This window comes from Bubalus bubalis, chromosome 11, assembly GCF_019923935.1.
Source record: "Bubalus bubalis isolate 160015118507 breed Murrah chromosome 11, NDDB_SH_1, whole genome shotgun sequence".
NCBI classification, from domain to species: domain Eukaryota; kingdom Metazoa; phylum Chordata; class Mammalia; order Artiodactyla; family Bovidae; genus Bubalus; species Bubalus bubalis.
Window position 1 is genome coordinate 45,396,522 of NC_059167.1, and position 14,233 is coordinate 45,410,754.

Here is a 14,233-nt window from a genome sequence, read left to right on the forward strand (position 1 = left end):
GTCATATGACTGTCAGTTCTTCTCATGTCACTTTGACTTCCCTGTTTCATCAGTATGTGTTATTGTGTAGTCGTCAAGTCATGTCCAGCTCTTTTGTGACCCCATGGACTGTAGCCCTCCAGGCTCCTCTGTCCATGGAATTTCCCAGGCAAGAATACTGGAGTGTGTTGCTGTTTCCTTCTCCAGGGGATCTTCCCAACCCAGGGACTGAACTCATGTATCCTGCACTGGCAGGCAGATTACCAGTGAGCCAGCAGGGAAGCCCTTCATCAGTATAGAGCCCGTGAAATTAATGTAAAGATGCCACAAAAGAAATAGCCTGTTTTTTCCAGTAATGGATATATAGAAATAGGGTCATGTAATTAGAAGTAAGAAAATGAAACAACAAAGAAGATAGGCTTTGGAGACTCAGAGCCGGATTCAAACATCAGTTCCCACATACTATTAGCACAATGGTCTGAAAGTTACTTTCCTCAGTTTCCTCATTTGTAAAGCAGGAGTGATGATGTTTGCTCCCAGGGGTACAATGAAATTAGAGGTAACATGCCTGACCCCATGCTTGGCACACAGTATATTTCTAAATATGGTAGCTCCTAATTACTAATACAAGTTAGTCCCTATATATATAATATATAAAATTCCTTATCACATAGCATGTGCTACTTCATATCTGTATAAGTAGAAATAATTGGTACCACATGGCTGGTGAGTCACAGGCAGTAACAGGAGAGATTTTATTATCTATAACAGCCAGCATCCACTTGGCCAATGAAACTCAGAGTGAAGCTTCGGAGACTGCCTAAACACATGCAGAAAGGGCCCACCCTAAGGAAAGGCCTAGCAGTAGAGTCGTGAGACTCCGTGATGATGAAGACTGTGATGATAGAAAGAGCTTAGATTTAAACAGTATTTTTCAAAATGCTTTTTATGTTTATCATCTCAGGTAATTTTCATCTCTGATGTAAGCACGATAAATATTATCTTTTCTTGGTTGGGGGAAACGATAATGCAGAGAGGTCAGATGGCTTATCCAAGGTTAAAGCAGAGGTAAGTTGTTACACTCCACATCTCTTAGTTTCCAGATGAAAAGTCTATACTATGCTCCTTCTGCTTCTCTCCAAGCTCCTCATCATGGTTTGCCCTTCACTGGAAAGAGTAAAAGACTTCTGCATTAGTCCCCATGAACCAAATGGAAACAAATGCATACCAAAGAATGTCTGCAATGTAAAGCTACATCATCTAGTGCAAGTGTTCTATTTCAGGATATAAGCTGAGGTCCAGGGAGACCAGAAGATTTAAGCTTATATAGTTAATTGTTTATGTAGCTTCGACTAGTATGGATATTGTTTCCCTTACACTAAGGTTATGCATGTAACTCTCAAATTTATTTTAAGAAAACCCACAAATGAAACAATCAATAAAATTTACTTGCTCTACCATTCACAGTGGAGGAAAACAATACCAAATCAAGCAATCAATATTACTTGGTTTTAAAGAGAAAAAAGAAATTAAAAAAAAAAAAAGCCCTGATGTTTTAAGGAAAATAATACTGTGCTTTAATTATCAGAGACCAATCAGTTTCAGGATGAGAAAAGACTGATAAGAATGTGAAACAAAAATATGAGAAGACAAACAGACATAGCAGCCCACTGAGTTCTTCTCTTCTGTAAGCTGACACGACAGTTAAAATTAAGAGGCTAGTCTATGAAAATCTCCTATGAGGACACTATTCTCTGTAAGCATCATGCTGAGAAAGAAGTAATGAGCCAAGGATCCTAGTTATGCTGCTGTCACTGGACATGTATCTACGGGGCAGGAATCACTTGTGTCAACTGTGCTTTGAAGATAGATGTCGAAAATGCCATTTCAGTCTTAAATATCTAAAATGGAACTCCACCCCCTTCTTCTTCCAACACTTCCACCCCTACATGCACAACCTGCTCGGCCTGAATTTCCTCCATCTCAGTAAACAGCAACTCCAACCTTTTAGGTGCTCAGACCAAACACTTTGCCACCATCCCTGACTTCTCTTTTTCTCTCATACCCCCATATAAACAAGCCTTCTTATGTTCACCTTAAAAACTTATCCAGAGCCCATCCACTTCTCACCATCTCTGATTGTATTATTCTCTATTAGGTTATCATTAGCTCTTGCTTGGATCAATACAAAATCCACCTAACTAGTTACCTGGAATTGACCCTTATTGCAATACATTCAGTCCTTTGGTTTTGTTTGTTTTTTTACCTTTGAGATGATTTCAAACTTATAGAAAATGGCAAAAAAAGTAAACTGAATTCCTGTACCTGCTTTACTCAGATTCACCAATTGTTTAGATTTTGCTCATTTGTTTCATAAATGTCTCTGTTTCTCTTATTTTGATATTTTCTGAAACATCTGTGAGTAAGTTATAGACATGATGACTCCTACATATTTTAGAGTATACTTCCTAAGAACAATGACATTGCTCTTACATATCTACTGTGATCAAAATCAGGAAATGTAAAATTGACAAAAAACTATTATTTAATCTACAGTCTATATTCCTATTTTACAATCATCCAGTATTGCCCCATACAAAGTTACCCTGTCTCCCTCATCATCAAGATTCAATTCCAAATATTCACTGCATTTAACTGGCATGTTTCCACTCTCTCCTTTAATCAGGAACAGTTCCTCAGCCTTTCTTTGACTATCTTGATCTTGATAATTTTAAAGAGTATATAGAGCTATTTTTCAGTATACACCTCATTTACAGTTTTTCTCATGATTAGATTCAGGATATACATTTTTGGTAGGAATCTATCATGAATTTTTAACACAGCTGCCAGATCATGTCATTTCCCTGCTCAAAACCCACACTCAGAGAAAAAAGTCAAATATGCTACAAAAGTCCTCAAGGCTTTGTATGGTCCTTGCAATTGCTAATTTCTCTGCTTGGAATATTCTTTCTCCAGATATCTGAATGGCTTGCTTCCTCCTTTCCTTCATGTTATTGCTCAAAAGTTAGCTTTATTTTTTACGGAGTTGGATAAGTTAATACCAAAATCTACATATAAAAACAAATGCCTAAGGATAACCAGGAAAATAATGAAAAAGACACTGTGTGGGGGGAGGGGTGGTTAATGGTATCAGACACACAAACATAAAACATACTATAAAATCACTACAATCAAAGTGTGGTACTGGGACATGAATAAAGGAAGAGGAAAAAATATAGCCAAGAAATTAAACCAAGAACATAAGAAAATTGAGGGCATGATAAATTTTAGGTGGCATCTCAAATAACTGGCAAAGATGGGCTTCTGTAAGTGACACTGAGATAACTGTGCAGCCATTTGGAAAAAAGACAAATTTAGATCCATATGTCTCATCATACAAAAGTATAAACTCCAATGGGATCAGCGATCTAAAGGTAAGCTATAAAAACAATACAAACACTAGAAGAGGATTAAATCTTTTTTGCTTTGGTGTAGAGAAAGGTTTTCTAACAGTGACTTAAAATTCAAAGAAATAAAAAAGATTAATAAATTTGCTTGGAAAAGGACATTACAAGCAAAATAAAATTAAGGGGAAGTATTTGCAATATAACACAGATAAAGGGCTAATATATCACATATATATATATTTAACTCTTAAAATTGAGGATCAAAAAAACAAAAAACAACAGAAAAATGTAAAAAGTTGAATCAACAATTCAGCCCATAAACAAAGAAACAAACAAAAAATGAAACTGCTCTTAAACATATGAAAAGATATTCAAACTTATTCATATTTAAAGAAATGCAGATGAAAACAACATTAAGATACCATTAAACTGGCAAGAACATGACACAGTGGTAAAGAATCCCCTGCCAATGCAGCAGACGCAAGAGACGCAGGTTTGATCCCTGAGTGGGGAAGATCCTCTGGAGTAGTAAATGGCAACCCACTCCAGTATTCTTGACTGGACAGTTCCAGGATAGAGGAACCTGGTGGGCTATGGTCCATGGGGTAGCAAAGAGTCAGATGCAACTAAGCACACACACACACACACACACACAAAGACTACATATTTTGTTGATAAAGCTATGGGGAAATAGACACTCTTGAACAATTTAGGCAAAAATGCAAACCAAAACAACTCTTTAAGAGGGAATCTGGCAATATATTTATACCTACCTTTTGACCTACCAATGCCACTTTTAAAACTACAAAAATGTGCTCCACCTCTAACTTGTCTTCTTAAGGGCTGGTCAAGGTTACTGCATTAGCACTGAGCACCGTGTAACCCAATGCAAGCAATGTGGCTTTAGGGGTAAGACCCTGTACAATGTGAAGTCAAACCCCACTTCTGCTATGTGCTAGCTGATAGGCACCAAACCCAGCAATGCCTCCATCTGCTTACACAGCGATTTTGATTTTCAAACCATTGTGTCACAAGTCACCAAGACCATGGTGTTCAGTTCAAACAGCACTGTGCTAGACATGGGAGCCATAGGTTCCAAGAGCAACTGGGTCCTGGCTTGGAGCAAAAGCACCAATGTTGGACATGAAGACACATTCGACCAGAACTTCTACCCGAGCTGAGGAATTCCTGTGATACCAAGTTGGTAGAGAAAAGCTCTGAAACAGGTATGAACCTAAATAAACTACCAAAGCCTGTCAGTGATTAGATTCTGCACCCTCCTCCCAGAAGCAGTTGGGTGGTTTAAGCTGCTCATGGCCCTGTGGCAGCTGTCCAGTTGAGGTAGCCAAGAATGTGAAAGTCCCTTGCTCTATCTCTTTGATCCCATCACCTCTCCTGTCCCTCTTCAAGCAGAGTGGTGCACTCTCTGCCCCTTGTGGATGAGAAATCTCCCTCCAGCTCTGGCCCCATTGGCAATAAATATCACCAACTGGAATGTTCCAAATATTTATGATCAAGATATTGCGAGCTGCCCAATGCCACTGCCCCACTCTGTTCTTTCAGTGCTGCTTTCACACTGCCTGGTATTCCCGGCAGAGATGAGGACAGCTGTAGCCTCCTCCAGCTGTGGAAAAACTGCCTACCTCTCCTTCCATCCCTGAGATGCCTCTAAGGTCCTACCGATGATAGACTGCCAGTGGGTTCTCTTGGGCTTTAGCTCCTGGAGAATGTTGTACAGAGTTTACTTTTTTTTTTTTTTAATAGTTTTCATAAAGACATATATATCACCCTTATCCCCAAGATGTGGGCAAAATTGTCTCATTATCTAGGCCTTGCTCCATGGTGTATCTGAGTCAGACTGTATATTTTGTCCCCAAGACTTAAAAGCAACTTGGAAGAGAAACAAATAAAGAAATACAAATATAAAAATGTATATAATAAATAATAAATATACAAACTTATTTATTGTAGCACTGTTTGCAACTGCAAAATGTTGCAAACAATCTAAATGATCATATATGGGAGAGTGGTTCAACAAATTAATGTTAAGTGGGGAAAAAATGAACCAACTTAGGTAACTTTGGAAATTGGTACTTCATATTATGTAAGACTAAAGACAAAATGACCTGGACACAATATTGCACTTGAGTGGTAAATTTGCTTTTCACAGGGCTATGGGTTAGCATTTCTGAAACTAAGACTATTCTAGGATTGAGCAAACAAGTAAATATACTATGGATAAGGAGAGTCAAGTTTCTCAAGATCAAAGAAAGAAGTTAAAAGAAGAAAAAAGAAATCAAGAATAAAAACTATGGTTTGGGGACTTCCCTGGTGGTCCAGTGGTTAAGAATCACCTGCCAATGCAGGCGACGTGAGTTCAATCCCTGATCCAGGAAGATTCCACATGCCACAGGACAACTGAGTCAATGCGCCACAACTAGAGCCCACGAGCCTCAGCGACTGAAGCCTGTGGACCTAGAGCCCATGCTTCACAATAAGAGAAGCCACCACAACGAGAAGCCCACTCACTGCAATCAGACAAACCCACATACAGCAACGAAGACCCAATTTCACCAAAAAATAAATAAAAAATAAATACAATTAAAAACAAAACAAAACAGAAGATCACCATATGGTACCCCAACACTAGTCAGAGTGAGAATAAACATCAATAAAAATTTAAAAAATAAAGACAAAATATAAATTAAATAAAAACTGTGGTGTTGAATTGAAATTGGAGGAATCAGTAATTTTAATAGTTTTATGGTTTTAAATATATATACATTATATAGATACAGGTATGTGTGTGTGTGTGTAAAGATGTGCAAAGTCTGTGCTACTTAGAGAAAGGTAAATTAAAACAACACTAGGATACCATTTCTCATCTGTCAGTTTGGTGGAAATTTTAAATGATGACAATACCTTCTGTTGGCGAATAGGTGTGGGGGGCAACGTATTTCTTAGCTGTGTGCACTGAGAAGGTTTATAGGCAAGGATACCCAAGTAATGAATGCATCTAGCACCCAGATCTTAGTTCCTAAGTGCCATTTCTTCAGTACAAGGAACCAGGGGTCCTTGAAGAAATGGCTGAATTCATTGGGGGTTGGGGCAAGAAAATTAGAAAATGAGTCAGATGGTGCTAGAAAGTAAGGAAATGCTCAAAAGATGATGGAGAATGTGAAAGGACACTGGAAAGAGCTCTCAATGGCCAGATCTGAGACAGTTTGAACAAAATAAATAATGATAGTAATGTAGAGTAGGTACAGAATCTGTCTACAATGCAGGAGACCTGGATTCGATCCCTGGGTTGGGAAGATCCCCTGGAGAAGGAAATGGCAGCCCACTCCAGTATTCTTGCCTGGAGAATCCCCATGGACAGAGGAGCCTGGCAGGCTGCAGTCCATGGGGTTGCAAAGAGTTGGACATGACTGAGCAACTAAGTACACACACGCGAATGCAGAATAATCCATAGTATGAAATGCATGTCCATGAGTTCATACTGATACAAATACAAAAAAAATAGTAAGTTGGGGAGGAAAGAAATAGCTTTTCCTTAGATTAGACTTCTATCCATACCTGTAGAAGGAATGATGGAAATAGCAAACAACCACCTGGCAAATACCACAGTAATAACTGCTGCAGGTAAGAACTGCTGATGGATGTTAAAATTAGTGAGTGAAAGTATATTATGAGAAACAGGATATTTGCATAGTCTCAAAGTATTTTCCCATAAGGTACTTACTAATTTCAAAGTTTAAAATAATCACCTTAGGGACTTCCCTGGTGGTCCAGTGGTTAAGACTCCACGCTCCCAATGCATGGGCTTGTGGCACATTTTATGGGTGTAGATTAACTCATATAAGTGGCAAACATAATATCATCATTGACTGATGCATATTTTAAAACTATCTAAAAACAAAACTGAACAAAGGGAAAACAAACTTGCCATTAAGAAGTCATGCTGGAGTCACAGAGGAAATATTAAGGAGGTAATATTAAGAAACCAAAGCAAATTAAAGGGTAAAAAGCCAGAAATATTCATATAATCCAAAAACTGTGGATTACCAGTAACATGGATGGTGAGAGCCAAGCTTTCATATTTAAAAATAGTATTTTCAAAAAAGTCATATAATTCTCTATGAACTGTAAAAAATTTCCCAGGGATTTATTTTTAAGCAGGGAATACCATGCAATCCCCTCTCTGCCCAGTAGCTCTCAGGTTCAACTTGTAAGGTGCTAGCATTGTTTTGCAGAGCTCAATACCAAGTAAATAAAATACTGTCAGGCTTTTCTGCTGGGCTGGCCAAAAAGTTCATTCAAGTTTGTTTTTCCATAAGATGTAGTGGAAAAGCCCAAATGAACTCTGGCCAATCCAATATTTCAGGGGGAAAAAATTGTATCAATAAATGGAATTTTCTCACTTTTAAACTTAAAAGTAAACTTTTGGTTACTATTCTATAGCAGAATCTGAAATAATATGACATGTAGAACAAAACCATGCTTTTTCATTTTATATTTAATATGTCAATATTTCATAGTGTCAGACCAATTGATTTTGAAATCATTTTACTAATACATTTATTTTTTAATGTTCTTTTTCATTATGGTTTGTCACAGAATACTTAATATAGTTTCTTATGCTATACATAGGACCTTATCATTTATTCATTCTGTATATAATAGTTTGCATCTGCTAATCCTAAACTCCCAGTCCATCCCTCTTCTACTCTGCCTCACCCCTGGAAACAAATCTATTCTCTATGTTCATGACTTTGTTTCTGATTTGTAAAAGTTCATTTCTATCATTAGCTTTCTCATCTATAAAATGACAATACCAACCTTGGATGAGTCCTATAAGGATAAAACTACTTAGTAAATGGGAGGCAATTAAACAGTGCCTTGCACAGAAAGAGTACTTAATAGCTTTTACCTGTTATTAGAAGTATCAATACTATTTTACTAACAAAAGGGTATAATGACTTCTATGGATTCTGTCATTGAAATAATTCTAAAATTCTGTCACACACTGGTCCAGTTATGTACAAACATTCTTTCTTGTTGGAAAGGAGAAAATAAAAAACTCTGCAGTATTAGTTTTCTCTCCATAAACTGCTTGAGGGTTTCCAATATCATGTTTATAACATGCCACATCCTTACCTGTAGACTGGAGAAATAGGTTAAAAATAGACTATCCTTCAATGCATGCATAATTTTGCATTAAATTATATTATCAAGAGCATAATCTAGTCTTGAAAGTAGATTTTTCTCTCATTCTCCACTCTAAAAATATTATTAGGGTTCCACAGTTATCATCAAAGACATTTTCCTGATGCTGTTCAGGATCACTGATACCCTAAAATTCACTAACTTAAAACTCACAGTTTCCTGTTTTAATTACCCCAGATACAGACAGATTTCTATCAGCATTTAGGCCTTTTAGTTCTGGTCTGCCACTCACTAGATGAATAACATTGGGCAAGTCACTTAATACCTCCAAACCTTGATCCATTCATCTATAAAACGTGACATCTGTCCTTGAATAGTCACAGGATTATATGTCCTTTTACAAATGTTAGGTGATTTTGATAATAATTCAGGCCACCTGAAACAATCGAGGCTGTTTATTTAATAATTTACAAGTTGTTATTCACTGTATTTTAAAATATCTGTGACTCAGTAAAGAAGAAAAGATCACATCCAATAAAAGTAATGAAATAGTAATAGAGCTTCCACCAACCTGGCCATTTGCTTGTAAGCTTCTTCAGCTACTGCAAAGATATGTGGATCCATATCACCCATGTTCTGACCACTATATGCATTAATAATATCTTCTCCATAAATAGGCAGCTGTTCATAAGGATTTATAGCTACTAGGACTATACCTGGGAAGAAAGGCAAAAAACCAAAGGAAGTTAATAATATCCTAATGGGCATATCCAACGTGGTAAAGTGAGAATCACAGTTAAAATTCAATTAATATCAAACTAACAAATTGCTAAGAGTCAAAATATACCACAGCATTTGCCTGTGAACTATTAAGTCCTAACTAAAAAACCATTTACAAACAAGACTAGGTTATTTAAAGTAGTAAAAATTGTGGCAATATTGGAAGAACTTCAAATATTTTTATAATATTTAAACCAAAAATTCTACTTCTAGAAATGTATCCAAATGAAATAAATATATATTCATGTAAAGGGATTAAAAAAAAATAAAGATGTTTATTATAAAGTTATTCATAACAGTGAAAAGTAGAAACAAAATACAAAACAGAGGGACAGTGATTTATGTATAGTACAGGAAACTATATTCTACATCCTGTGATAAACCACAATGGAAAAGAACATGAAAAAGAATATACATATGTATAACTGAGTCACGTTGCTATATAGCAGAAACTAAATATGACATTGTGAATCAATTATATTTCAATGAATTTTTTTTAAAAAGGGAGAGTGGTTTAATATGTATTATTATATCCATGTGATGCAGATCATGTTTGTGACAAATATTAAGTGCCATAGGAAAAGATGACACACAACTATATATAGACTGATTCCAATTTTATATTTATTTATACTCTTTTACATTTACACACAGGATATAAGACAACTTAATATTGGTTATTTTTCAGTGGTGAATTACATGTAATTATTTTTCCTTTTTTATACCTTTTTTTTGGTATTTCCTTAAATTTTATACCAGATATATGTTAACTTTAGTCATTCATTCAACAAATATTTGACTACAATTAAGTTTTGAGTCTTTTCTAAGTGTTATATTTATAGCAGGTAAAAAAAAAAAAGACTAATTTAAATAGAGTATAACCTTTAAAAACTGTGATCACTATACTGTACACCTGTAAGTTATATAACACTGTAAAGTGAAAGTCAAAGTCACTCAGTCATGTCCAACTCTTTGTGACCCCATGGACTGGGGCCCACCAGGCTCCTCTGTCCATGGAATTTTCCAGGCAAGAATACTGGAGTGTGTAGCCATTCTTTTCTCCAGGGGATCTTCCCTACCCAGGGATCGAACCCAGGTCTCCCGCACTGCAGGTGGATTCTTTACCGTCTGAGCCACCACATCAACTATATTTCAATAAAAAAATTTTTTTTAAAAAGGAAAAATCTTTGTCCTCCTGGACCTTGTAATCTAGAGGGAAATTCAGACAATAAATAAGAAAAAAAATATATATATATATTACAGGATAGATAGTAAGGTAAACGGGGGATTAAATAGAGAAGGAATATTGATGTCTAGGAGAAGAAAATATGGGGTGGACAGGAAAGGCTTCACTGAGAAGGTAGCATATGTGCAAGAAAGATAAACTGAAGAAAAAATGAATATTGACCAAAAGACTTAGTAGGTAGGAAAGAAAAAGAGCAAATATCAAGAATATAAATTCTTTTAAGAAGAAAAGATAGCTGTCCCTGCCCCAAACTGGAGCCCAATGAAGAAATGTTGAGCACTAAGTTGGGTACATGCAGCAGAGACTTAGAAGGAAATGGATAGAAATCCCAGACCTGAGACTCAGCAGATAATACTTAGTGAAAGAAGGATTAAAAACTCAGTAGAGAAAAAAGAGCTAGAGAAAATGAAGAATAAGAAGGAAGCAGAGAAAGAAGAAAAAGAAGGAAAAGGGGAACATATACATGTATGCTTAACTGCTAGGAGAGGGAAAAAAAAAATCCTGGACTGGGTCACTGGCAGCTACTACTGGAATGAGCAGGGGCCCAGGCAAGCAGATCAAGCAAAAGTGTTACTACAACTCAAGTCAGTCCTGCACTGCTAAGCATATTGAGAAAAAGAAAACATCTTGAACCCACCCCAAAGATAAGTCTTTGGATGCCTACTCTTCAAGTATTGGTTTTTGTAAGAGATGAAAATAACTTGCAAATCAGTATTGAATATGGCATACAACTTCTATGCAGAGAAAAAGCAAAAGATGGACCCAGTTCCTTGTATTCTGAGTAATATTATGTAAGTTCATAAAAGAGTTTATTCAGCATAAAATGCAACTAGCTAATGAACACTGGTAAATCTTTTGAGAATCTGTATACGTGTCAGGAAGCAACAGTTAGAACTGGACATGGAACAACAGACTGGTTCCAAAAAGGAAAAGGAGTATGTCAGGCTGTATATTGTCACCCTGCTTATTTACCTTATATGTAGAGTACATCATGAGAAATGCTTGGCTGGAGGAAGTACAGGCTGGAATCAAGATTGCCGAGAGAAATATCAATAACCTCAGATATGCAGATGACACCACCCTGATGGCAGAAAGTGAAGAAGAACTAAAGAGCCTCTTGATGAAAGTGAAAGAGGAGACTGAAAAAGTTGGCTTAAAGCTCAACATTCAGAAAACTAAGATCATGGCATTTGGTCCCATCACTTCATGGCAAATAGATGGGGAAACAGTGGAAACAGTGGCTGACTTTATTTTTCTGGGCTCCAAAATCACTGCAGATGGTGACTGCAGCCATGAAATTAAAAGATGCTTACTCCTTGGAAGGAAAGTTATGACCAACCTAGACAGCATATTGAAAAGCAGAGACATTACTTTGCCAACAAAAGCCCGTCTAGTTAAGGCTATGGTTTTTCCAGTGGTCATGTATGAATATGAGAGTTGGACTACAAAGAAAGCTGAGCACCGAAGAATTGATGCTTTTGAACTGTGGTGTTGGAGAAGACTCTTGAGAGTCCCTTGGACTGCAAGGAGATCCGACCAGTCCATCTTAAAGGAAATCAGTCCTGAATATTCACTGGAAGAACTGATGCTGAAGCTGAAACTCCAATACTTTGGCCACCTGATGCGAAGAGCTGACTCATTTGAAAAGACCCTGATGCTGGGAAAGATTGAGGGCGGGAGGAGAAGGGGATGACAGAGGATGAGATGGTTGGATGGCATCACCAACTCAATGGACACGGGGTTGGATGAACTCCGGAAGTTGGTGATGGACAGGGAGGCCTGGTGTACAAAGAGTCGGACACAACTGAGCAACTGAACTGAACTGAAATCTTTTGATAACTCTGAAGTGAATATGTTTCTAAGAAAAGATCCACCCACAGCCTTCTTTCTCATGCACATTATTTCCATGGTTATGTCCATTAGCAAAAAGAATTCATAGTTCACTCAGACAACAATGCACACTCACCACAATATGTATAAATAAGTTTGGAATCAATAAAGCGGACTCTGAGATTATGGAGTACAGCAGGCTCGTGAAGATAACTGAGGGCTGTGAGGTCATTTTCACCCACAAGTATGTCAGGGTTTCTTAAATGAGGCAGTTCCTTGGTCTTTGGATCTAGACGATATTCCAAATCCTGAAAATGCACAAGATACAGCATCTGAATAAATCATGGCAAAAACCTGATACAGGCATGTATTAATACATTTTGATCATTTCCTATTCCTGATTTGTTTCTCAGTTATTAAATACATTTTCCTGGTACCCCCCCAAAACCACAGAAATTGGTGGAAACAGCAAAAAATAAGGAGAGTCTGTTTTCACTAGATGTATTAACTCATAGCAACATTTTTTGCTAATACAGTTTGAAAAGTCAAAGCCTAGATTATTTTTTCTACCTAGTTACTAGGCCAGATAATTTTCTACGGGAAAATAATTCTTTTTTTATCCTCTTCACCTGGTATAAGTGACAGACAATATAAGAGAGTGCTAAGAGCTTGGCTCTAGAGCCAGATCAACGCAGGTTCAAGTCCTGAAACTGCTATTTACTTCTTGTGTGGTCTTGTGTATATTATTTAACCTTAATCTTTCATTTGTAAAAAGGGCATAATGGAAATAGCTCACAGGTGTGTGCTAAAAATTAAAGGAGACAATGTTTGGTATGTGGTAGGTACTTGGGAACTCCTGAACCCAGAGAGGCCCAAGAATCCCTTAAAATTAGATGTTAACACTTTGCGTCTATGCATGTATGTGTAAGTACATACACATATGTGTATTTCTTTAAAATACAGTCCATAGTTTTTATTAGACTTTTAATGAAGTGCTTGGCCCTCCAAATTAAGAAGTACTACTCATTTTAAGGAATATGGCTTTATGGCAAAGTCAAGCATGGAGACTGTCACTCAATTATGTATTAAGGGGAAACAACATACAACACATGAAAAGGAAAAAAACAGCAATATAATTGCAGAGATGGACAAGTTAGTTTTGTAAAAAGACTTTTTCTAATACTTTTGTTAATACTAAAGAGATATTTAGAGGTCAAATGTTCAAATCAGGTCGGAATGAATTCTGCAAAATGGGGAGGAAATTTTTACAGTCTGACCCTCGACCTCTCTTTGTCTGTTTATTAGGATCTAATGTCCTTTTCCAAAGCTGACTAGTCTTTGCATTGGCTTCTGCCATACAAAAAATGGCTGTGTGATCTCAGGCAGACTGCTTAATATCTCTGAGTCTGGGCTTCCTTATTTGGAAAATAGTTACAATACCACATGCGAACGCACGGGTTTGCTGTGCGAATTATCATAAGAAAATATAGCCTAAAGTACCTAACGTGCCTCACAGAGTGGATGATCAATGAATATTGAATAAGTTAATTCCTTATTTGGTAGTCAAGGCCCTTCTAATCTGGTCTAATTCTTCCCTGCCTTCTTTCTGAATAATTGCCTTGCCTCTGTTTTGCTCTCCTGAAATTCATTCTCCACTCCACCACCAGTGAGTCCTTTCTAAAACAGAAAACTTGGCACTCGTCTGTTTAAAAACACTACAATCACTTCCCAGATATACCAGTTGAAGTTTAAGAGTTGCAACATGAACACGAGGCTCTCTTTGATCTGGTACCCCCCCACCCCCATATTCCTGCCAGTCCTCTCC

At 37.0% G+C, this 14,233-nt stretch overlaps 1 protein-coding gene across 8 annotated transcripts in view; it reads right to left on the reverse strand.

Moving 5' to 3' along the window:
• Positions 1-14,233, reverse strand: part of MYO5A (myosin VA) — a 205,588-nt gene that overhangs the window by 115,375 nt on the left and 75,980 nt on the right. For all 8 annotated transcript variants that reach the window (XM_025295614.3, XM_025295612.3, XM_025295607.3 and 5 more), the window contains exons 3-4: positions 12,545-12,716; positions 9,124-9,268 (exon numbers count right to left, since the gene is read on the reverse strand). In XM_025295614.3, coding sequence (XP_025151399.1) covers positions 9,124-9,268; positions 12,545-12,716 — 317 coding nt within the window. The remainder of the gene's footprint in view (positions 1-9,123; positions 9,269-12,544; positions 12,717-14,233) is intronic.